General features: G+C 38.2%; 2 protein-coding genes across 2 annotated transcripts in view; one reads left to right on the top strand and one right to left on the bottom strand.

Annotated features, from left to right (window-relative positions):
- The first annotated feature begins 1,597 nt into the window (after positions 1-1,597).
- LOC144661481 (26S proteasome complex subunit SEM1-like) lies at positions 1,598-10,897 on the top strand. The gene is made up of 3 exons (XM_078522261.1): positions 1,598-1,753; positions 8,638-8,734; positions 10,601-10,897. Exons 1-3 carry the CDS (start codon positions 1,678-1,680, stop codon positions 10,656-10,658), a joined length of 231 nt encoding a protein of 76 aa, XP_078378387.1. The 5' UTR covers positions 1,598-1,677; the 3' UTR covers positions 10,659-10,897.
- Positions 10,898-14,871: 3,974 nt separating this feature from the next.
- The window catches only part of LOC144661461 (centrosomal protein of 70 kDa-like), an 80,807-nt gene continuing 69,110 nt past the window's right edge, over positions 14,872-26,568 (bottom strand). The window contains exons 18-22 of the mRNA XM_078522237.1: positions 25,553-25,640; positions 23,901-23,980; positions 22,751-22,933; positions 19,069-20,812; positions 14,872-15,898 (exon numbers count right to left, since the gene is read on the bottom strand). Of these exons, the coding sequence (XP_078378363.1) occupies positions 22,869-22,933; positions 23,901-23,980; positions 25,553-25,640 (233 nt within the window). The 3' untranslated portion in view covers positions 14,872-15,898; positions 19,069-20,812; positions 22,751-22,868. The remainder of the gene's footprint in view (positions 15,899-19,068; positions 20,813-22,750; positions 22,934-23,900; positions 23,981-25,552; positions 25,641-26,568) is intronic.

The following is a 26,568-nucleotide window of genomic DNA, read 5'->3' as shown; positions in this document are numbered from 1 at the left end:
GATGTCCGTGTTGTAGCTGGAAAGAATGGCGATAGGAGTTGTTCTGTTGCTATGATCTCTACAAAAGCTGAGAAATCTCAGGCTGTGTAAAAAGCAAAAAGCAACAGGAAACGAGACAGAGAACCATCTCGAAATTTCTGTTCGTAGAGTTACTAAATTGCTTAGAAGAAAGAAATACAGAAGTAGACTTAAAAAACTACTAAAACATAATTTCCCAAGCTCCTCACTTATTAGAAATTTTTGTAGCAATTACAAGAAATGGTTTATTTTGTGTAACTCTAAACATTTTTACAGTAAATATGTTTTTTTCATAAACAAACAGAAAGAGAAAAAAAGATACAAGTATTGCATTGGTAAACAGAAAGAGTTATCAATTGACATGCTTTAAACAAAGTCTGACTTCAGTCACAATAGCGCTTTTGGTCATATTTTCCAAAGTTCAAATTTAAAAGGAGGTATGCTTCCTGAAAATGACAGTTGTAATTTGCCTTGGATATCTCTTAATGAGAGACTTTCATTAATAAGTTTAATAAGTTTGATTTCCCCTTTTTCTTGTACAATTTGTTGATGATGGGACAAAAGAGGAAGGTGAAATGTTTTTAAGAATAATTTAACATCATTGATTGCGAATAAACTACCCCTCCTTTCAAGCCTTACTCGAACGCATTCCCCTAATCGCTGATTACTACTAGTATAACTATTTTAATCACTAAACATTAGCTTTTAACTCTATTTTTATAACTATTTTAAACAATTAGATATTTTATATTTTTAGAAATTGTATTTAGCGGGGCCCCTCTGGAGACCAGCCACTGTGCTGAATGGGCCACCCTGCATAAATAAAGTTTTACCTTACCTTACCTTACCTTAAAATAATACCGAAAATGTCATGGGAAGCATATCATCCAGGGAAGTAGAGTTTAAGTCAGCCATCGAACTCGAAAAAGGTGGAAATCGAGTGAGTCATTTCGTGTGTCGCTTTGAAGTTTAGTACGTCCGCGCAAAAATCTTCCCCCATTGACTTTTTTTGTAAAACTTTTACCGCTGTGAGATTATGAGTTACCCATGTCAGAAATGTAATAAAATTGGGGGTTACCGGCCATTTAAAAGTTGCAAGCGAAGTTAACGCAACGGCGACCATCAGCGCGCGCTTAATTATTGCGACATGAATTACGTGCGCAGTAAGGATGCGCATAAACAACGTAGTTGTCCATGTTCTTCGATGTGCTTGTGTTCGCGTCTGGGTGAATAAAAGCTTTAAAAGGCACACAAAATTGTCTCGAACGCACTCCGCTAATCCATGATTATTACTAGTAATAGCTTTTATTTATACACGATAAATATTGCAGTCTACCTAATTCAGTAGTAAGCATAATCGGGAAATGCCTACCCTGAAAAACAAAATTGTCTTGAACGCACTCCGCTAATCCATGATTATTACTAGTAATAGCTTTTATTTATACACGATAAATATTGCAGTCTACCTAATTCGGTAGTAAGCATAATCGGGAAATGCCTACCCTGAAACCTCGTCGCCGAGAAGACCCTGGGGACGAGGTCGGTTTCGGTCGGTTAATTACACCTAAAAAAAAGTTACACCACATGACAGCTTCACACGACGTACAATTAATCCGCTGACTCCTTAGCTGTAATGACAAAGCATCCAAGACTTCCAAGATGGCGGGGACAGCAAAGAAAACCGATCTGGGATTATTAGAAGAAGACGACGAATTTGAAGAGTTTCCCGCCGAAGGTAAATCTTTTGAATTGTTGATTGTGGTTTAGAAATACCGTGCATGGCTTTTTCACATTCAAACTCTAGTTATATTTTAGGAAATGATTTTGTTAAGCTACACGTGTTCAGGAACGAGCTCATATTTTTACCAAAGGGAATAATGGGTCGTTCTCATACTAGAGAGATAAAATAAGACGGCTCAAATTAGCCGAGTTATCCATCAAAAATTGTTATCGTCCAGTTTTCTCACAACAACAAGGTATCTGTTTATTTCTGGTAAGGTAAATTAACCGTTGATAAGTTTATAGGCCCTTGATACCCAAACCCAAAATTGACCATTTAGTTTAAGGTTATTACAACATAAGCTTACGTACAGATAGATCACCTTTTATTTCAACAAAGTTTCACTAATAAAACTCACGTCTAGAGAAAGTTTAGGGAGAGGAAACTATTTTTCTGTAGATGTCAATCACAACAGTTTGTTGAAACACCGGAAGTTGAAAATCTGTTATTCAAGAACGAATAGATTGGAACTACGTTTGGCCACCGTTGTTTAGGAATTGGTTTTGAGAAGAATTACTATGACTGTATCACAGATAAACCACGGCAAAACGAATGATTCCTTATCACATTGATAACATAGCGAGTTCACCGACCAAACAAGATCACATCTCGATTACACCGACCGGGTACACCGCATGCTCGATTAAATCATGCATTCCTTGCGTGACGCGTTACTTGGAATAATAATTGTCTTTTGTCCAGCGATTTATCGACACTTCTGAGAAATTTTCGCGACCTGTCGGAACTGAATTTCCGGTGTGAAAATGAGGTGACCTAAGTTATTTGTTCTTCAACATTGCAAAAGGATCCTGCGTTGTTCAAACAGGAAGTTGAGAATTTTTTCGATTAGATTGCGAAGAAAGTGTCAATAACATTCAGTTTATCAACTGAGATTGACGCTTCTCTCACATGTAGGTGAAGAAAGGTGCATCTAGGCCCGCATTTTCTAACCTGTGGTTACCATTAGTTATGTACTAGGAGTTGCTGATAGCAAGTAAGGTGCTGCGAAGTGAGTTATACGAATAATAATAATAGTAGGAACGGAACGGAAGGTCATAGAAATGTTTCGGATTTTCACATTTTCAGACGTAAAAGATATGACTTTTCTCACCGGGTGAAATGCTGAAGCAACGTAACATAACAAAGAACGTGCAATTCGATCGCAAAGCCATCAGAAACAACAATTTATGACGACAGAAAGCTCAAAGCTTGTTCCATTCCTGTGCGCGGACATTATGAAGACGTTTTTCGGGAGCCTTCGCAAATAATCTTTGTAGTTTTTGCTGTACATATTTTGCGTTTAAGGCTCAGAAAGTATTTTTTTTTTCTTTAAATAAACTTAGTAATGAATAATAATGAAAGCGAATTATAAAAAGGCCTCGTAAATTCGTTATTCATCCTAGCTGGCACATAAGGGATGAAAATACCGTTTTTCTGCCACTATACTTGGCCATCTTGCTCATGAGACGTTTCTTGGGAAGCATTTACAAAGCACTGAACAGAGGCGCAAGCGGCAGCGCTTTCAATTTTAATTTCTTGCTCTTTTGCGAAAAGGACATCGCAAACAACAAATGCAGCTTCCACATTTTACATGCCGCTCAAAGCTCTTTCCATTCCAGCGCGGAGTCGTTATAGAAGCGTTTTCGTGGAGCCTTCGCAAATAATCTTCGTAGTGTTTTTGCTGTGCATATTTCCTGCTTAAGGCTCAGAAAGTAAAATTTCTTCTTAAATTTAATTGGTAATGAATAGTTATGAAAGCGAATTTATCTAAGAAGGCCTCTGAAATTCGTTATTCAACAGAGCTGGTGCATAAGGGATGAAAAGATCGGCATTGGCATTCTTCATATTTAACATGGTCATTGTCACATATTCTTTCCAAAGTCCAAATAAATATGCTCTACTTACTTCACCTTCTATATGGTCATTGTTATTTAACCATGCTAAACTTTGATAAGATTTCCTACACTAGGACATCGCAAACTCACTCTAAACTCGCTTAGATTTAAACTGTATAAGAAAAAAGCATTCTAAACTTACAAGATAAGATGTTTAAAGAGTGTCTTGTACGATCAACATGTGAACTCTGTGCTCGCCATGTGCTTTTCCTGCTTTCGCTTTCACTTATATACTATAATATGTACAGCTGTAAACAAGAATCTTACTCTAGACAATTCGTTAGCTTGAATTATGTAGAGGTATAAATGAAGTTTTCTCATCTCCAAAAGAGGCTGAAGTGTTTTCAGTGGTAAACCTTAATCTGTTTAACCCCTGTCTTGTTTCTTCGAAGTTGGCTTCTGAAAACATTAGTATTGCAGTTGTCTATGTTGCAAATATACATTGTAGCCTCTACAGTCATATACTTTGAAGTTAATAGCAACTTTTATAGTGCCTCTAGCAATGTTTCAGTTATATTTTACTTTGTCGCGGCTCAAATAGATTATTTTGTTATGAACTTGATGGAACATGCTTCGCATTAGTTTATTAAAATGTCGAACGAAAGCTACATGCAGCAAATTTTGCTGCTTCAAATTTCAGTCATTGCTTGTCTACCTTGAAAATTCACTATTGCGAAATTCGCTGTCTCGAATTTTTGACTAACTTCACAATTTTTTCACGTGGAGCAGAACGAAACATGTCTCGGTATCTTGAAAACAAAAAAACAAATTGGCTAAACCCCAACACACTTTTGGAGGGGAAGAATTCATGCATCGTTGGGCGAAATTTTACGATAAATTCCTATTTGCAAAGTATCCACTCAAAGTTGGCAAAATGCACTAAAAATTTAGTCGAGAAATACGTCTTAGAAAGTTTCGTAACAGGCCCAATTGCCTGTGTTTGCCGAAACTCGTGTGAAACTTTGTATTTCAAGATCAAAGTTACCTTTGCTGACAGCCACCAATTCAAATGCAAATCGAAATTGTTTAGTGTAAATTTATTATTTTTCAGGAGTTTCTGTCTATCGCGATGGGAAAATGAAAACTGTCGGTAGCAATGTGAGAAAAAGGACATGTAACCCACAGGGCAGTGGGCAAAAGGAAAGCCCGAACAGAAACAGCAGCGGTATTTTCATTCACATGATTGCTCTATGTCGATGGCTGCAAATATTGCGTCCATCTATTAGCCTTTGGAATCCAAAGGTTTGTTCTCTTTCTTTTTGTCTCCCTCCATCACAAACTTCAACTAGAACTGCCATGAACACAGGTGAGCGGACAAAATTAATGAGATCAACAGATGAGCATAGCCTATCATAGGTATGTACAGCCGTTCCGCTCCGCTAAAAAAAAAATCACGGAGGGGATGTCTGTTATGGCATTCTCAATCGTGTTCTGCTGCGGGTGGTTTTCCCGGAATGTGTGGGAAATGATCTGATTGGCCGTTACACAAAAACCATACATTAAACCTGTTGTAATTGCCTTTAATTTATTCGGGCGATAGCTTGTGGCATTCCAAATTATTTTAGCGTGCGGCAAGCATTCGACCTTTACAGCCTTTTGCATCTCACTTGTTTCTGAAGGGCACAATATGCCGAATTATTTAAAGCCAGGACAAGCTGGAAAGAGCCGTAGTTTGGTGAAGACCATGGTTGCCCTGTAGTTTGAAGCCTCTGTAATTTGCCACATCTTTCGTTAGTGAGGTTTGTTTTGGCTCATTTCGATTTAACATGTTTGGTTTGGAAGGACTAGTGATTCCGGGTCCGACCGTTAACTAATACTATATCTTTGTCTGGCTTTGCCGAAAACTGTTGTAGCTTTACTTGGAGAACAAAGAAGGTTGGTCAAAGAGATTTTGTGTTGAAAACATATTGCTTCTTGCATTTTATCAATCTAGCGCTTTGTCTGTGCTCCGTTGGTAATTGTTACATGATGGACGTACAATACTTGTACAAAGTATACCTGTGGTCAAAAATACACTGATTCAGCTATTGCTAAGGTAGTCCTTCAACTAGTCAAGCAGATTACCATCAATTCCAAAATAATGTTTTATTTTGTAGATAAGAATGTGGTACTGCATATCTGCAGTTCTGGATCCAAATGTTTTGTCATTGTCTAGCTTATTCCGGATGTACTCACTTTGTTGACTGGAATAGCTGTGAAAAGCAACACAATGTCGAGTGACACCATAACCTCATCACCTTTGCATGGAAGTGGTTGAAGAGTGCTCTTTAATGTTCTTTAATGGGCCGAACCAGGGTTTTGCATGCCTTCCTTTCATCCACGGCCTCACAGAGCCTCTTATGAGACAACTCTGCAATCATTAAATTCAAGTTGTCAGCAAACCTGTTAAAACCCTCTAGTAAGAGTTTCCGTCACCAAAGTTCAGACCCCCTTTAGACCTCCAGTGTAATGTTGTTTATAAAATCTTGTGCTCGGATTGTCCTTGGAATTATATAGGCGAAACTGGAAGATGCTTTCAAACCCAGAAAAAGGAGCATCAAAGAAACTTGAAAATCTACACAAAGGGCTCGAACATTGCCAATCATGCGTAGCAAAATAATCATTCAATTGACTATGATAGTGCTAGTGTAATCGACAAAGGCAATTGTCGCATTCAAAAAACATTCGAATCTTGGCATACCATAAATGATCAAATAAACACCCAGGGCATCTATTAAATTTTAGGGTTCCTACAGGGGGTGTTAAATATATATGAGGCGTTTATTAGAGAGAGGCGTTTATTTCACATAAACTAAAACAACGTAGACCTACAAAGAGTCTACAAAACAAATAAGACACAAAGTTTGCCAGCGCAGAGTAAGACCGAAAACAGAGTTTGTGGGTAGGAGCCTAATCTATTCTGCGCTAATGCAAAGCTTGGAGATGTTGTTTATAGTTCGATATAGATGTTTTCATCGACATCGGAGTCAACCATGTTGGTATCGTTGTCCTCTTCGATGTTCGAATCAAACAAGAAAGTAGATAAATTACGTGGTTTTACTCTATGGAACGTAACCTTGGTTTTTGAGGCGATCCTTGGAGGGGCATCTATTAGACATGGGGCGTCTAATACAAACTTTATACCTCGGGGAGCGTTTATTAGATATGAGGCGTTTATTTGAGAGTGGGCATTTATTTGATCATTTACGGTACTGCCATAACTGCTAGCACTGATAACAACTCAAAACCATTGCCTAAGCAATTTTCAATTTTACTGTTATAAGATATCATTTAAATTTTATTTTCTTAGCTTTTATTTCACACTTCTTCTGTATTTTTGTTTTTCATAAGTTTCTTCACACCCTTTTTCTGTATATAATTCCATTTGCGCACTAACATTTTCATTCGTTAAAGGCTATTCAACAATTATCATATCCAACAAGTGCGAGTAGAATTGTTTTATTAAAAACGCCCAAAGAATTGCAATATTTCCGCTTCCCAGCTGTTGTTGATGATGCCTTTCGGCTACTATATGTGTGGTCAATGGTATACAAGCTCATATACCATTGTCTATTAACCAATCAAAGTGCAGGAATGGCAATATACCATTGCTAACTAGTTATTAATAAAGTCTGATAGCTGAAAGCTTTTTAATCAGAAAACGTTTTACCATTTTAATTTTAACAGTTGTTAAAATCTCCGGGCACAGATCTAGACCCAAGCTACCAGCTGCCAAAGGAAATTAAGAACCTTATTTATGCTACTCTGAGCCTGCGTGTGTAAAAGTTCGTTTTCTCAAATACCAGAGCTGTGCTACTAACTCCTTTTGGAGGTGACCCAGTTGACCATGATCATGTATGGCACTAATCACCTTAAGGTCGCGGGGGACACCTGAGGCTCATCATTATGCATTTATTTAAAGCGTATGCACGACGTGCAACGACTGACATGGACGAGTTTACGAGATATTCATGACTGGATAAAAATATGGGTGCGTGCGCGTGTTTTGAAAAACAAATCCCTGTTTCTTTGATATTTTTTACCAATTTAAAACAACACTTAGCTTTATACGTTTAAATAGATTGTAGGAAGTCTATGAGCCTATTTCCATTCAAATTTTAAAATTTCTGCAACTCAGAGTAATTACAATAATATTCGGCGTAAACAATCGTGTCCTCTTTAAAAACGCATTGTTCTCACTATAAAAGCGTGGAATATAATTACCATAATTACATCTCTCCTTTGGAAACTGATCGTGTTTTGGTCGGGACACCTTCGGAAATCTCAAAGTTTTGACTTTTCCGACAATTTTGTGGCAGAGAATACAGCGTGGATACCGAACTTCATGACTTGCCACTCCAGATAGGTAAACTATGAATACTGTAGTGTGTCATAACAGAAGCGGAATTTTAAAAGAGCGCTTTTAGAAAGAGGTAGAAGGCATTAAATAAAAATTTGCGCATTTAAGCCGCCATAACTTGCTAGTAAATTTTAAATTAAAAAAACCGCTTCTGTTATGACACTCTTGAGGTATTGACTGATCAGTTTTTGACAAGATCACAGTGTGCTGTGCCAAAGTCGATCCGTAAACTCTGCCACAAAATCATGTTCTTCCCAATTTGGCACTAACGAGGCTATAACATCGCCTTTAAGTGCAATCTACCAAATAAAAGATGACATACATAATATTTCATCATTTCTTTGTGTCTCTGTAAAATTTGAGCTTAATCGCACCCATAACCACCGAGAAATAAGCGTTTTAAAAGATGCAGGTCAAGCAAAATTTCGCTTCATGAATTTATTCATGTTGTAGTATCCCCCGCGACCTTAAACACATTTCCATGATTTCCTCTCTAATACATGTATATATTTATATATGAAAAATAACACAACCCTGCAATTCTCATTCAGGTGATCTTTCTCTGTTGTTAATGTTAAGGTTATTATTTTTTGCCTTGGTGCTAGAATGGACAGCTGTAGATGAAGACCAGGCAGACATGCATGTTTGGGAAGACAATTGGGATGATGATACTGTCGAAGATGACTTCTCTAATCAGTTGAGGTAATCATCCACCAGTATGCTCTACCATTTCTTTACTAAATATTTCACTACTACCTTTGTGTCAACTGATTTCAGAAGTTACTTTTTGTACATGATGTAGCTCTTATTTCTCTTATTTTACCTATTTCTTAATTGCTGCCGCAGCGAATGGGCCTGAAGCGAACAAGCGAGGCAGGTCTCTAATCGGCAAAGGACTACTTTATGGGGCCTGCAATCACTTTTTTTTTTCCAAAGGCAAAGAATTGTGGTCAGCAGTAAGATCAAAAGCACAAGGAATTTTGGTTATGCGCAAATGGAAGATTCGCGCTAATGCAGCCTTGTTGATTTGCGCTTTGATATGTGAACAGGCGCAAGGCAGGATTTCAAACAAGTGACATCTTTAAGTTAACTGAAACAGTAAAGTACTCTGCTTTTCAATGGAAACTTCCGGTGTGACTTGCACAACTTGAAAGCGATATCATGAAAGCCTGCGCGAAACAATGTGTGTCACGCAACAGGGGGGAAAGCCTGGCGTAAAACTTTTTGCATAACCACCGCCTACATGAAGTTTCCATAAGTCTCCTTTAACGTATGTTTAAACTCCCTTGATATGGCCTGTTCTAATATTAAATCTCTGTTCAATTTTACAATACTTAACCGTTTCAAACATGAAAAGTAGTACAGTTCATAAAGTTACTGCAAGCATCAGTTCTACATCGTTCTTCCCCATTGGCAGCATTTCTACCATTTTGGTATACTACCGGTAGTTATTTTGAATAATCACCTATCCAAACGTGTGCTTATAAATAAAAATGATTCAAATTATCTGTGCTCTGTTTTGTTATCAAGCAAAAAGAAAGCAAGAGTTAGTCTCAGTGTTTTTAATCAGAAACATTACTTGTGGTTGTGATGTCTGTTGAAGCTAACAGTCCATTAAGCCTTGTTCTTATTGTGATTGAATTATACTTGAATTATACTTGAATTGTGATTGAATTATACTTGATTCAAGGGTTACAAGAACTAATTACAGTCCATTATTATTTATTTAAAGTAATGATTACTTCAAACAACCTGTAAGGGTAGTGAAATGAGAGACATGTGATCTTTATCATGTCATGAGCTTGGGACAAAGAATCTGTGCACCTGACTGGAAGCAGTGAATAAAGAAAGGTCATAAGTCAATCCCATGACCTCCCCAACACCTGACAAGTGCTCTATCCACTGAGCTACAGAGAGGCTCATGGTGAGCATGGTGATGACATGCATCCTGCTACGATCAGCAATGTCAATATTGCTTACCGTATGGTGATAAATAAATAAAGAAGCTTGGTGGTGAAATAAGAAAGATGTAATGTTCATGTCACAAGCATGAGACAAAGAAAAAAGCTGAGTCCCTGACAGGAATTGAACCCAGACAGACGCTCTATTCACTGAGCTACGAAGAGACTCATGAAAAGCAAGGCCATTTACTAGGTTCATATGTGACACTCATTCTGTATACTGCTAGGATTAGCAATGCTATTAGCGTACTTTAAGGTGATAAATAAAGAAGTTCATGATGAACATTTTACATCTTTCTCAATTTTATCTTTCTTTGACAGGGAATTGTCTCAGTCAGATCTTATTTTTCTCAAGAGTTCTTGCAAAAATTCTGATGTTTCATTTTGACTGTTGGGTGCATAGATTTTCTTAATTAACTGACAATAATAGTAATTAGAGGCCCTGACTGGAAATAAAAGAATCGCTGGACAGGCTCGAAAAAACAGGAGATCCTACACTGTAATACTTTGCCTGGAGAACACTTTTAGTGAACCATCTTCAAAAATGTTTTTGCAAGGTTGTTGGATAACTATTAAGTTATTAAAACATGCTTTCTTTGTTTATCAGGGCAGAATTGGAAAAGCATGGACACCAAGTGGACCAACCAGAGCCCATGAAAACATGACAGTTTCTTGTGTGGGATGCAATCATGGCCAGCTTTTGCACTTTTTCTTTTCACTCTAAATCCTTCATAACTGTCCCACCCAGAAGATGTAAACAAAAACAAATAGGTTTGGTTCTTTATATCCGTTAAACTCCCAAAATTATTGTTCTGGGAACATTAAATCAACATATTCAGGTTGCTGAACTGTAATTTCTAGTGAAAGGACGAAATAAAACTTACATAAAGCTAAGTATAAAGAAGAGTTTTGATTAATGACTACGAATGTCGCGCCTTGCGAATCATAATGAATACTTTCACGAGTTTTGTGCTGAGTGTGTTTGTGCGACGAGGACTGATCGGTGTTTTTAAAAGAAGGAAAGTACATCATTTTTCTCGAATTTTTAATCTTCATTCACCATGGATCGAACCTGGGAACGTCTTGAAAACTGCAGCCGCTTGCAACTGCTCCTTTTTAAAATATTGCCAGTTTAGTGTTTGCAAAGCGAACATTAAATTGGCTATACTACAGATACTAAAAAGGCGGAGTTACAAATGGCTGAAAATTTTCGAGAACATTTCCAAGTGAATAGAAATCATTTACAGCGGATTGTTTCTGGAGTACTCAGAAGTATAAAAAACATGCAATGTCAATATATGTTCCCACCGTCACCTTCCATGTGACAGAAGCCTCGATCTCAGTTGACAAACTTTTGCGATTGACATTTTTTTCCCATTCTAATCGTTTATTGTGGAGGGAAAAAATCTCAACTTCCTCTCAGGAATGACATTTTTTCGGGTCCTTTTGCATTCTAACCGTTTATGGTGGAAGAACAAATAACTTAAGTCACCTCATTTTCACGGCAATAATCCAACAGGGCGCGAAAATTTCAACGGTTTCGATAAATCACTGAACAAAAGACAATTATTCCGAGTAACGTGTCACGCAAGGAATGCATGATTTAATCGAACACACGGTGTAATTGAGATGTGATTTTCCTCGGTCGGTGAACTTGCTATGTTGTCAGTGTTGTTACTAATAATTCACGATGCTCGTTTTTGAATGGGCGCGCGGAGGAAAATTTAGTGGTGAACAATAAAAATAATAGTGTTTTTGTCTCGGAACTATCGGTCCGACCCTTGGAAATTTGATGTTCTTAAATCAAATATTAGCCCTCATGCTAGTTTTAAGATCATCAAATTTCCAAGATTTTTGGGAGGCGATAGTTTTTCTAAGACAAACAAGAAATATCGAAAATTTAATGTAATTTTAAAATTAGAATTTGAAGTTAAAAATTGGTAGACGGACACCAAACAGTCCCCTGACAACCCAGAGTCAGTGCTCTTGCATGGGGGTCAACTGTCTGATGTTTCCATTTTTTCTTCAATCTCTTCTTTACACCTCTTAAAATTCCATTCAAATTCAGGTAGCACCCCACCTAAAAACAAGCAAAGGATTTTTAAAATTTCCCTCCCTTTCCCTCTCCTTAGCCTTTCACCCTACCTGTATATAATAAAGGGATGAAGCTTCCACACGTCCTGACTTAGAAAGTAAGCGGCAGGGCAATCTATTTCCCAGGGCGTTTCCCTTGGTTGGTTTGCGACAAAACCATCGCACCTCAAGGGAGGGCGCGTATTCGAGAGAGGGCGCTTATTTAAGTTTTTGAGAAACACCAAATTTCCAAAACAAAACAATAAATATTAATATAACTGTAACAGTAACAAACTGTTGAAAGTTCAGTTTCTTTTTTTACATGTACGGTGCGGCGAATGTTCATGAGTTTATCTATTTGACGTCGATGTCTTCAGTAGGGGTACTTATTCAAAATATGGGCCCTTTTTAGAATAGGGGCGCTTATAAGAATGGGGGGCGCTTATTGGAATAGGGGCGCTTATTGACAAAAACACATTCGAAGGGGGGCGCTTATTCGGAAGGGGGCGCTTATTGGAAGGAGGGCGCTAAATCGAATCATTACGGTAATTTAAATTGTAATTAAGAATTATTATTTAATTATCCTGCTATTCTGTCATATCACTTTTATCTAATTTATGCATATGTACAATAGTTGATGTGATGTCTTATAAGATTTTATCAACTTAATAAATGTAGATGTAGAGGTAGATGAATCGGTCTTCCGATTACTAATGCCATCACCATTTGTTTTGTCGACTCGTGGTGTTGGGTCAATTTGACTTGTAGAGGAGAAACAGAGCCCTGTTTCTCCTCTACAAGTTCTAAGAACTTGCGTTGTTGTCAATCTTTGGTGGCATTAACAACTTTTTGGGTGTTAACTCTGATCTTTTTAAGTATCTCACTGGCTTCGTTTGCCGTAAGGGTGCCTGTTATTCCCTCGGCAGTGGATTCCTGCCTCGTCCCCAGGCGCCGATTGGCCGGACGTTGAGGCGGTAAGGCGGGAAAACAGGGAGCGCGGGGATTGATGGTTAGGGAGCGAGCCGCGGAGCGCCTGGCAGATCTTGCATTCAATATGGCGGACCAAAATGTCATCAACCCTGAAATGTGTATTAAAAACAGCAAAAGAGCCGTCTATCTAGCATTTTTACAGCACAGAGCGCCTTGGACACATCTTTTATGAAAAATATTCTTATTAAGACGACGGACTTCACCACCATTTTCGCACGCTTCATGTCCCAGCTCAGCTTGAGAAGAGCCAGGAGGAGCATACGAGGCACTCTGTGAAGTTAAAAAAGCTTTAAATCCTTTACGGCAAAGAGACGTTGAAATGTCTAATGACATTTTCCGAACTCCAAGAGAGACAGGTACTCATTTCCGTTTATCGAAGTTGTCTTGTAAATCCGAGTGTAAATGACAAGAAAATTAGTTATCCTTTCCGTTATTGTTTTGTGTAGAATTTTTTTCGTAGAGCCCGAGAGTTAGTTGCCTATTAGTTATTCCATGGACGCTAATTTAAGCCAGACGCGACAAAGATAATGCAACAACAGTATAAATCAATCGATACAAATAACAATTCATCTGTCTTTGGGATGTCATTTCTACTATCTCTGGTTTACTTCAATAAAAATGTTAATTATCTGCTTATCAGTAATCAAGCACAACCTTTGATAGTTGTTTTATTAATTGAAAATAAAAATTACATTAAAAATGTTTGATATCATAACTGTAATTTTTTTTCCCATTAAACCACAATTTATTAAGGATAAATACACATTTTTTTGTTAAGCATTGTGGCAGTGAGTCTGCCATTTATGCTGTGAATGCAACTGAGGCAACTAAATTGTTTGGAATGTACCCTATGCCATGCCATGCAGGCTTTTAATTTGGGGGCAGGTGCAGAGAGCATTTCTGATGAATGTGACACTGTTTTCATGAAGTTTTTAGAATGGTTCACGTGCGGTATATGATTTAAGATCATCTTGAAATCTTGCTTTGTAAAAATGGAAAGATAATTTTTCTCATAAATATTTATGTATTAATATGCAAGGCTAGCATCTTTGGACATCCAAGGCCCACCATCATTCTATTCTAAATAACTCTAGTAACAAACGGTGAAACCCCTCTTAATTTTTTATCACTCTCCAGTAATTCTTTACAAATTTAAAATAGTACATGTATTTGTAAAATTCTTTACTTTTTTAGCCACTGAAAAGAAATGTTTACTTTGTGCTTGCAAATTTGGTGTCTAAAGGCCTTTGTTATGCTCCCACTGACTTGATATTAACTAATTACAAAAGGAGCTGGGGTGAACTGTACATGGAGGGTTGAAGAGGGTAGTCAGAAATCACTTTAGAAAATCAATCAAGTTAATTTTCAGGAGAAGGCTAACTATTATGTCTAGATCATAATCAGATGAAGGGCACCACCAAGGAAATTTTCGTACAAACAGTAATCCTCAGATTATCTCATGCACAACTTATTTAAATTCACAGTAGGTTAAGGTCATGCAGGTAAAACCCTCCTGGCTAGATAACTTTTGCAAATTGAAGGGAAATGTCTGAATGGTTTTGCAAAATCAGTACTACTAAAAATATTTTTAAAAATGTAAAAAGGTATCTTTTTCTCTTACAACAGCTGTTGTCATGGGTATAAAGCAGCAGGGTAGGCAAAGCATACATTCAACATTTAAAGTGTTTTAATTGTTTTCAAAAAGTGGCAACTCCAGGTTTGCCGGTTTATTTATTTTAATCAAATTGAATATGGTTAGCCAGGAGTTGCCATGTTCACATGAAATGCATTTAAGAGTCAGTAACATGCAAACCCTTTGATGTAAAATCTCAATTTATTTTCCTACACTATCTCAGCCATAAACTCTTGGGCCGGCAAAAATGATTTAAGTTTTGCTGTCTGTCATAGTCCAGTGTTTTGTTACCCTTAGGAATAAAGTTTTGCCACACATTCTCTAAAAACACTTACTAAAAAACACTCCCTGTGAGACTACAACTAGAAAAAACTATATTTTTTTTGTTACAAGTTTGTCAAAGTCTTATCCTGCTTAAATCCTCCTAAAGAGTGACCAAAACCTTATTTCTCCTTACAGTATCAATGCATTATCAAGCAGTACAGTGACGAGAAACACACAAATTAATCAGCGGAGAGTAATTTCGATATTAACACTTGAATCAGTAAAAATAAATTTTGAGTAGGACCTGCCTCCTCTGGTCACTAACACATTAAGTGCTGAAATAAACAGAACTACGCAAAGTTGAAATTTCAATAATTGTACTTTCTGTCAAGAAAGGTAAATTATCAGGTTAACCTAGCTAGAATAAAATATCAGCACACATTATAATTGTTTATGTGTCATGTTCTCATAAGATCTCCTACGTTGGACAACATTAATTTGATAAAACACTTGTTAGCAATTGAACGGCTCTCTCTGGAGCGCTGCTTATAGACTTAATAGCTGAAGTTTAACGGCCAAGAGGTACAAATAAAAGTATACCGAAATGTAAGGAAGCTAAGCACTGCTCAGAAACGAAACAAACCAGCTCTGGCATCGATTGAAGCGAAACTTACCCTCAGTTCGAAGCTTATAAAGAAATCCCGGGGTAGTCAATCGATAATATCGATAATCGATAACATTCGATAACAATTGATAAAAATCGATTAATTTTTTCAAAAATCGATAAAAATCGATAAAAGATTTCGTTGTGAGTAATCGATAATTATCGATTTTTCAATCAGGGCTATCGATTTTATCGATAAATATCGAATTTATCGAAACTAAATTATCGTACCAATTTTCGAATGAAAAACACCAAAAGATATTAAAAAGCTCGCAGAAACACTTACAGTATTGTGAAAAAGTAATGCAAACGAATTTCGACGAAATTCGCGCTTTTCGTGGCTTTTCGAGGAAATTTCGCTTGAAACGAAATCTCTTCGACAATTCGCGACATTTCGCCGAATTTTCGCGACGTCTTTGTTTCGATTTGCGTGAACTTTCCCTTCCGCTGTGTGCGGTATTTGTCGCGAACTTTCGTGCGATTCGTGAACTTTCGCGCGTTCTCCCTCCTTTGTTCTTCCCTCTCTCTTCTCTTTGCCGGCCTACTTTTCTTAACCTCTATCACCTTTTCCCATTTTTATCGTCATCTTCTTCCCCCCTTCTCTTCCTCCGACCCCAAACAACCCTCTTTTTAACTCTTCCTCTGCTCCTACCCTCCTTCCTTTCTCTTCTGCAACGGATCCTCCACTCTACCTCTTGTTTCTCTCTGTTTCCCCCTCTCCCCCCTTCTTCATCCTCAAAAATCGATCTCTTCTTCTCTTGTCACACCCCTTAAAGCTAGGAACGTCCCAGAACTTTGAAGGCGGGGCCGCGGCCGTGCCGCCCGCGACGGAGCCTTCGCTGCCGCCGGTGGCTTTTTTTCGTGTCGCTCGGCTTTAGTGATATGTTGCATTTGCCAGCGAACTTCTCCTCGCGGACTACGCGTGACTGGGCAGAGTGGCCAGGTACGGAGGGCCCTCCTTGTGACTTTTTGGACAACGTGGTTTACGAACGAGTGTGGACATTCGTGTTTTTGTGTAGTGACATGCTGTTCTGTGTTCTCGGCATTTGTTCTCCCTCGGCAACATGTGGTAGCAGAGCGAGGTTATAAAACCTTTCAACGTGGAATGAGTGGATGTATCGCGTTTGGGCCCACGAGAAGCGACTGAGGATCGAATCGAACAGGTTGAAACCTTCCTTCAACAAGATGTTTCTCGATGAAACGAGTACAAGCCAACCAATATCCTCAGGGGAATCTCGAAACATATAAAGATTTACTGGAACAGCTACAAGAGGCATCCAAAGAGGACGAAGCTAAAAGCCAGCGACTGGAAAATGAAATGGAAGACTTCAGTGTTCTCGCGCTTGATGGAGACGAAGCTATTTGCGATCTACTTCTGATTATATTGCCAAAGAAGAGAAATGAATGGGGAAGGAAAGGAAGAGCTCATCGAACTTCATGAATCAGGGATCTTCAACTGGCAAAAAAAAGAGAAGGATTAATGGAAAAGATGAAACTAGATTGGAATGTTGAGCAGAATGAAATAGAAAACAGCGTGAATATGAACTAAAATTGGAAGTGGAATTGGAGGCTAAGAAATTGGTTCAAACTGAGCAGGAAATGGAACTCAAAGAGGACTAAGAAAGAACTTAAGATGAAAGCAGAAATGGAAAAACGTCTTGATTAGAAAAGAATTTGGCACTCAATTATCGTCACCTCCCACTATCACTTCCCAAACTGGAACTTCAAAATTCATGAGTGTCCTGAAATGGCAGGAATTTTGGGATTACGCCTCCTTCACAAATCAAATCTTCAACCTGTGGACAAATTCAACTATTTGAAAATTGATTGGAGGAGCTGCAAGTGCAGTCTCTGGGCTGGAGCAATACTCAACTATGAAGTGGCAATAATTTATTAGAGTTTGGGAGACAAGATATCAGGATGGATGCTCCTACTCAGCGTTGATGGATCTTCCTATCTCTTCACCTTTCACTGCTAAACACCGTGAAACCTATGACACGATTGAGAAGCATCTTCGTTCTCTTAACCCTTGGTGAGAATGTGGAACAGCCACATTTTGTTTTTCTGATTAAATCAAAGCTGCCAAAGGAAGTTGTGTCCCGTATGGAAGAGTACAAATATGGAGGGAAATGGACGGTGGAAAGCATCCGAAAAGCTTAAGTTTGAGGTTGGTGGCGTTCTTGATTTTAGTCCTGAAGACAAGATATAAAGTGAGTCAAATACTGTTTGCGTGGCCTGGAGTTAAATATGGGGCTTACTTTCTGGCTATCTTCCACTAAGGTCAAACATTAGGCTGTTTTTACTGCAAAAAGGATCCTGGAGTGACAGTGTAAAACGTATCAACTGTTGAGTCAAGAAAGGCAAAAATCAAAGAAACTGTTTCATCTGTTTAAAGCAAATCTTTACTGAAAAGGTTAGCAACATGTTTCCACTGCAGAGTATACAATCTTTCTGTCTTTCGGCTGCGCTTCCTGCACCTTTCTATTGGGCAGAACCTTGAGGTAGTATCAGTCTTTCTTTTGCTCCACACCAAAACTTAACTACACTGTTGAACTTGGTTTGATTAATGGAGAGATGAAACAGCATTCAACTATGATTCAGGTCACCTGTCACTGGACCCTGAAGAACTTGCTACTCTCCCAAATAACTAGAGGTATCAGGGGCTGATTGGAAATATAAGTGATTGCGGGAAGTGAGACCTGGACTGTACTCTTCTTTTCTCTTCGCTGCAATGAAAAATAAACGTCAGAACCTCACACTATCTCCCACCCAGCAGCAGCTACCCAAGAAGGCAACTGATGCGATCTCCCCTCATCGGAACTTTCTCCTGGGGGAGTGTCGCGGACTACCGCGATGACTGGGGCAGAGTAAAGGCCAGGTTACGGAAAGAAAGGCCTGGTACCTGCTCAACTTGTGACTTTTTGGACAACGTGGTTTACGAACGAGTGTGGACATTTTTCGTGTGATACTTTAGATAATTTGTAGTGACATTTGGACCATTTGAAGTTCTGTTGTTAGACTCGGCAATATGTGATTCTACCTCGGCAACACCACGTGAGTACCCTTTATATATGTTAGTTGCGTGCTTTATTCGCTTAATGATCAATACGTACCATTTTTACTTATTCGACATCATTTGCGAGCAAAAAAAATCTTTCGTGTATGTTACATGACATCCGACCGAACGATCCCGTAGCGGAGTCTGCACGTAGAAAAGCGAACTATTGTTGAGAGTCTAGCGAAATTTATTGTCTCACCTAGCGAAATTCGCGAATTATCGGTGAGGCAGCGAAAGTTCTAGAAAAATCGTTCTTTGTTCAGCGAAGTTCGCGCGAAATGTCGTGAAATGTCGCGAAGTTCGCAACGAATTTTTCGCGAACTTTCGCGCGAAAGTTCGGGAGAACAAAGAACGAAATTCGCGCATTTCGTTTGCATTACTTTTTCACAATACTGTATAACAACTTCCCTGTTCGTTAATCGGTAAAAATTACTACATCTTTTCTACAGACTGTTAGTAATACTCAGCGTGTGTCGAATTTGAAATCAGCTTTAGATAGTAAATAAATAGAGGTTACGCCACAGGCCTACATGACTCCTACGTTCGTGACATTTGCACATTTGCCGTTATATGATTTAATTCGGTCTTTTGACCTTATTTACTTCTGACTTCTTTCTGAGGGTTCTATTTTATATGGAGGCATTATGTATTAAATAGAGTCGTGTTGATTGTGGTCTAGGAAGCGACTAGATAGAGGTCATTTTTCTTCGCTGCGTGGTTTCCGTTTGTAGAGTCAGTAGAGTTCATGTTCTGTACTCCTCCGCCACATGAAATCTACATTCAAATAGTTACAATCAAACGCTCCCTCAACGGAAAGAGGATGATTTTTATCGATTCCGATAACGATCGATGAATCCGATAAAATCGATAAAATTAACACTTCGTCGGCGTGTGAGTATCGATTTTTATCGATTGACCGATACAATCGATATCATTTAAAATCAATTTATCGATAGATATCGATTATCGATTGATTTTCCGATATCAATTTTTATCGATTGACTACCCCGGGAGAAATTTAATTTTCTAACGACGGCAGAGATTCTTTACCCTCCGCCATTGACGATCTTCTCGCAATCAAAGTGGGATTTTCTCTGTTCAATCTTCTGCTCAGATTTCATACCATTTCTCTGGATAAATCGCTGATTTTGAGCTAGATTTCCCGCCAACATTAGATTAAAGCAAGGGGACCCCCGCTTTGCTGAAACCAGCCTCAGTGAACGCTGAAAAGAATCGGCTCGATAGAGCAACGAAAACGATCCGAAAGGCCGTCAAAATCCCCATGTTGACAGTGCTAACTTCCACGTAGCTCCCAGTGTTGATTTCTTGACCGTTAAACTTGTTAAAAGCGCTAAAACGCCTTTTGACGAGAAACCGAACATTTTTGCCAAGAAACTGAACAGGATCTGCCAGGCGTCCGCTTCCCCGTCCGCATCAGGCCCAGAACGCCAAGCGAACCGTGCACGTCAGTCCCACAACACCAAGCGAACCGTGCACGACCAAGGACGAGGACGCCTGGGGACGAGGCAGAGTGGATTCAGTTTCTCTTTTCGCATCTCCCTTAGCTCTCTGAGTTAGTAATTAAGTAAACTGTAATTAAGACTTATTATTTAATTATCCTGCTATACTGTCATATAACTTTAATCTAATTTATGCATATGTACAATAGTTGATGTGATGTCTTATAAGATTTTATCAACTTAATAAATGTAGATGTAGATGAATCGGTCGCCCGATTAATAATGCCCAGTCCTTTCAATAAAATTCTGTCCTTAATTAACTGTGTATTTATTACTTTTTGTTTTCATTTTACGAGCTGACAAGGACCAAGCTGTAGTTGTCATAAATACACCGAATATTCTGACAAAGTAAAGGGCCTTCTAAATGACGTGATGTGAAAACCTCTATGAGATAATAGACAGAAGAAGGAAGCCCACAACGAGCGCTTCATCGCATCTTCGCCTTGGGCCATGTTTATGCAAGAAATGTGGCATGTAGCTTTACCACCTTCGAAAGGTCTTTATTTTACTATTTACAAATAAAAACGGCGATAAAAAGAACTCCATCAGTTTCCATGAAACAGTTTTTACTATAACAAAGGTGTAGAGCAAAGACGTTTACAGGGAATAAGACTTAAAGGAGAAGTTCACTCCAGAATGGCCACTTATTTTCTTTACGCCAATAAAAAGTTTATACAAAGATATGTTATTCACCAAAATTTCAGCCTCCAACGTGCGCTATAACCCTACGAAATCTTTCTTTGAAGTAGCCCAAAACTTGACAACTGAACGCCGCCATTTTGGAGCCTGGTAATGTATGCGTGACGTCAAAGAGCTCAGCCTGAAGTTTGGCGGGAAAATTTTAATAGTCGAAACTCCTTGTTTCTTTGTAGTGGCGTTTGTTTGTCAAAATACAAATGAGATACAAAAATCTTTTCGCCGTCTTTCAATATCTGAAAAATTACTCAATAAGAATGGGTAGGGACGAAAAATTACTGCCAAAGCGAACACAAATATTTGTGTGTTCCGAAAGCTATACGGGAGACTGCTTTGAAGAAGATCACAGATACAGTCTCCTACGTGAAAATACCCACACAAAAAAAGAAAGAGCCAGACGCAATACCAACCAATGATGCGTTTATGTTATTTCACGTTTTAGTTGATTTCAGGGAGGACTTTTAATCAACCAGAGAAACTCTTCTTCATCAAATATAAATCGCAACTCCCAAAGGAACTTTTCATTTTTGTAGTTGACTATTAATTGATTTATTTTAGATCAAGCAAAATTTTAACTTAACTTATTACTTTTTGTATCTTTTTCTCTGTCTTTTTCTCCTTCTATATTTATTTACATGTACAACCCAGTCATTGCATCCAAATTTTTAACAACTTAGCCCGTTTTGTTATTTCTATTCTGAGAAGTGTTGTTGCAATTAGTCTTTTTGTTCATGCTTTTATTTGCCGTCGTCTTTGCTCGATTAAACGCGGGTCACCGATTAAACTCCGGCTTCGTATTAATTAACGCCGGGTCAAATGCTAACTTTTAAATAAACACCGGGGACGTTTGATCGAGGTCCCGGCGTTTATTTCGGCGAGCAAAAAAAATATTCTCTTAAATACACTGCTACGAAAACTGTACGGTTTGCTTCTTGGTATTTTTTTATAATGTTCAAGAAAGTCCGGCGTAAAAAACTAGGATGGTGCTGTAAAAAAAGAAAGCGCCTACGCACTTGTATAAAGTGAACGTACTGCGGAGGACGTTGGCGACATTGCCGTTTATATCTGTTCTCGGTCCTGCGTAACTATTGGTAAAAATCATCCTCGGAGACCCAAGAGCAGTTTGTCGGCCGGGATGACGAGAAAAATCGTGGTCCTCGGGACTGAAAAAATTACAGAAAATTGCACTTCGTTAATAAACACCGGACCCCGCAAAGTTTGAAATAAACGCCGGAGGTGTTTGATTTGAGAAAACACGGTAAGCAAAATGACTAACCTCCATTCTTTCCTTATTCTTTCGCCACCTTTCACTTGCATGTCGTTTGAAGGAAGTTACAGAAGGAGATTTCTTAAAAATGGTTTATATTGCGTCTGCTTTTTCTATCTTTTGTGGGTATTTCCACGCAGGAGACTGCTCTCTGATCTACTTTGAAGCAGCCTTCCACATAGTTTTCGGAACACACAATATTTGTGTCCGCTTTTGAGCAATTGTTCTTTTAAATATCGGAAGACGGTGAAAATAAACACCTCTTTTTGTATTTCTTAGAGCTCTGTGTGAGCAAAATGGTGCTGCACAAACAGGCATTTTGACAAACAAAAGACTACAAAGAAATAAGGAGTTTCGAGTATTTAAATTTCCCCGCCAAACTTCAGGCTGAGCTCTTTGACGTCACGCATACATTACCAGCTCCAAGATGGCGGCGTTCAGTTGTCAAGTTTTGGGCTACTTCAAAGAAAGATATCGTAGGGTTATAGCGCACGTTGGAGGCTGAAATTTTGGTGGATAACGTGTCTTTGTATAAACTTTTTATTGGCGTAAAGAAAATAAATGGCCATCCTGGAGTGAACTTCTCCTTTAATGAAATTTGTAGGTAAAAAACGGAAATCAAACGAATAAACAAAAATTTGAAAGCGAAACAGAAAGTTGCACTCATAAATAAAAAAAATAATACTAGACTGGTGAAACTGTTTGTTTAGTCAATAATGCGGGAACTTGACAAGTGCTGTCACAGCTGTTACAATTTCATCCATCTCTTGAACTCCTGCAGAGGCAAAACAAACAAATGAGCACTGCTGCTGAACATGGAAAGGGTTCAAATTATACAGATGTTGAAGGACGCGGTTCTCCTTATTGTATTTGCTTATTCTGAGTCAAGCGTTCTTATGGCTGTTTCAACTTTAGCGACTATTTCAGTGGCTGGAATGGTGGTTGGTGTTACTGCGAAATTTAACCCTTTCTCTAGTAATGATACCTCAGCATCACTGAGAGGCCGTGATGATAAGTTAATCACCCATTTGTTTTGTCGACTCGTGATGTTGGGTCAATTTGACTTGTAGAAAGTTTTAAGAACTTGCGTTGTTGTCGATCTTTGGTGGCATTAAATACTCTTTGGGTGTTAACTCTGATCTTTTAAAGTATCTCACTGGCTTCGTTTGCCGTAAGGGTGCCTGTATTCCCTCGGCAGTGGATTCAGTTTCTCTTTTCGCATCTCCCTTAGCTCTCTGAGTTAGTCGTATTCTTTCCCTCGAGAATCTCTTAGAGGCTAGTTCGGCTACTCCGCGAGCACCTTTAGATGGAACGGGTGGTAGGACCCGACGGTCTCATGGAATAATGTGGCTTTAATACACCTTGAAAGAAAGGTTAGACGGTTGCTAAAACGTGCAAGCTTGCGTGAACAACGCTCGTGGCGACGAATCAACCTAAGGGCTGTGCGCCCGTATTTCAGTTCAATTTTGCGTGCGCCAATTTGTCAAAATCAGGGTAGTTTTCCACACACTTTCTCTCGGAAACGAATTCGGTGACCCCAACATTTTTTTTCATTTCTGACATAAGTAACGCATTACCTGACCACAGCAAAAAAATTAACGAAATCTATAGAGTAGAAAATTTTTGCGCGAACGACCTTAAGCTAAAGAGACTGCTTTCAAAATTGTAAGATCATCTGATTTGTATACTAGATAACAAAGAATTTCAGATTTAAGTTAAAATTTAAAGTGAAAAGTACTCACTTAAAAGCCTCTTTAGTTCAGAAACCATTGATTGGAAAGCTGGGAAGAACTCATCATACTGATCAAGGCGTTTCATTATGCTGAAGGTGGAAAAAGAGGTTATAATTATTGTTATTATTGGTCACTTAACTGTTGTAGACGTATTCCCCTGAGATATTTGTTTCCAAAGGGAGATCCACATACATAGTTCAGTCAAAGGGCGATTCTTGGCCTTATGATCAGCAATAATGGAGAACAGAGGATCCAAAAACAAAACCATCACCAAAACACAATAGTTGCAAACCAACAATGGCTTGCACAACAACAAATGAAACTTACTTCTGGTTTCCACGGGTTTTGCACAAATTTTATTAAAGGCACACAGAGCCCCCCTGCAGGGACCAAAGGCTGTTTGCTCTGCGGCGGTTGGCTTGGAACAAGCCACAACAAGAGGTTATTTGTGTGGTTTGTTTTAGCAGAGTTAAATTGGCAATTTAGGGGAGTGTTTGAATAACTTTTGAATGAATGAATAACTTTATTACTGTGTCTAAAATGTTTAGCTGAGGGGAAAAGTCCCCTCTACTAATTGTGGACACCTGACTAAGAAAAACTTAAAACTATAATAACAACTATTACAATTAATAATCTAAAGTTAAAATAAGTTAAAAAAAGAAGCTATTTACATAATAAAAACAGGTTAAAAAGTAAATCTATTTATGTAATAAAAAAGACTATATACATGGCTAGTATTAATAGTCACAGAGGCGGCAATTGCAGCGTTCATTGTTTAAAAAGTTACTAAAGTCACGTTTCCGAATCGTTTTCTTAAATGTCTTTAGTGACTGACAGTTTCTTTCTTCCGTCGTCAGATGACTCCAGAGCTTAGGCCCCAGGTATCTAATGGAATGCTTTCCGTACATTACTGTAGCGAAGCGGGGCATCAAAAAGTCTGATTGCCTCAGCCGGTAGGACGACTGATGAGGCTTAAATAGCTCACGGATCGGAATAGGACTAAGCCCATTTTTTAACCTTATACATCAGTATGCATATATCTTGCAATCGCCTGTTTTTTAAAGTAGGTAGTTCTTCCCTCTTTAGTTTCCAGTACATCAGCGCCCTTTTCACGTGGTCAATCATTCTAATGGCCTTAATAGCAATTCATAATTTCAGGAGATTGAAACTGACACTACAACCCAAGAAAAATGAATTTAACACACTTCACGAATGTCTTGTCTTACAAGCAGAAAAAAAATATTATCCCCCTCTCCCCCTGCTTAATGTTGTTATATAGTGTTTGCAATTTACTTGGCTTTGTTTTCACAGCACAGCAACATTGACAACATTGAAATAGGAGAGGGTGAGCTGCGGTACCCAAATTAGCGGACAATAGCCAAGAGTCCAAACAGTTTTGTCCAGGATTCTGCAGATTGGTTTCTGCAATTTTTTTTTGACGACTTTTGTTTTAAAATACACAATTCATCACATGCATCTATCACGTCAAGTAGAATTTTTTCATATGCATGCAATAAAGGTTAATAAAAAAAAGTTGCTTCAACATCGCTCGTTGTTTACACTACACATTTTTTCTGAGCCAAATTAGGCAATTTGACTTTCAACTGCCCCAGAGTAAAAATGGTAAAGTTTTCTACATTTTGTAGTAATCTTCAACTTACCCAGGTAGGTCATCGACCTTTAAAAGATGTTTAGCTTTGCTAAGTTTAGCCACTGCATTCACTACATCAGAAGGTTTGCAAGTTGGTTCTAAAAAAGAAGGCAAATGCTATCGTGAGCTATCACGAGTAGTCAATCAATAGAGATCTTAATTGAAAATCAAACAATACAGAGTTATTGTTATGTTTCGTTTCCAATGCAAATCAAGTACAAAACACTGATTTTGTTCTTCAATTGATTTTCATACTGATGCACAACGAAACTATTGGGTTACAACATACAGTGAAACTCCAATATGAAGAACCTGCATATAACGAAGTTCCTTGTATAACAAACAAGAAGCTCTTAGAGCTTAAAACTTGCGTGATCACATGACAACTCCAGTTCTGGGTAGTAAAAAACTGTTGAGTAGGAAGGGCAGCAGAGTGTTTTAATTGATGTTGTGATAAATATTACAGTACCTGAATATAACTGCTATTTCTACGTTTTCTTTAGCTTGGATCCTTGTTTAAGTACGTAAGTTTAGCGATAAATGTCATTGTATGTAAAAGTAATTGTAACGCACGCCAATACCTTTATTATTTATTTATTTGGCTTTTTGTTAGTTTTTGTTTTTCTTGTACTGTAAGCACTAACACCAATAAATCTTTTTTTTTTAATTTGCATATAGCAGTTGCATTTGCCCGTTATAATTTTTGTATAGTTTTTAGCTCCAAAACAATATCAAATTCCAAAAACGACGGCCGCACATGTATGTTGCAAATGAATAATGACTGCGGTCACATCTACGACGTAACTAAAGTTTAAAACTATAGTTAGTCTCAAGTTAGGTGACGTCATACCTAACTACAGTTAGTGCTTTCTGTCGTCTTTGCGGTCACATCAATGCAGTTAACTATAGTTAGTTCTGATTAGCTTTAGAATAATTTCGAATTTAAATTAGTTCATGACAGCCCTTGTTTTGATCTGTGTCTAGTTGTTCCTCTATTTTTTTTTTCTATTTTTGCACGGCATCTTG

Source organism: Oculina patagonica, chromosome 7, assembly GCF_052425735.1.
Source record: "Oculina patagonica isolate OP01 chromosome 7, crgOcupat, whole genome shotgun sequence".
Taxonomy (NCBI): domain Eukaryota; kingdom Metazoa; phylum Cnidaria; class Anthozoa; order Scleractinia; family Oculinidae; genus Oculina; species Oculina patagonica.
This window is presented reverse-complemented; position numbering and strand designations above follow the sequence as displayed.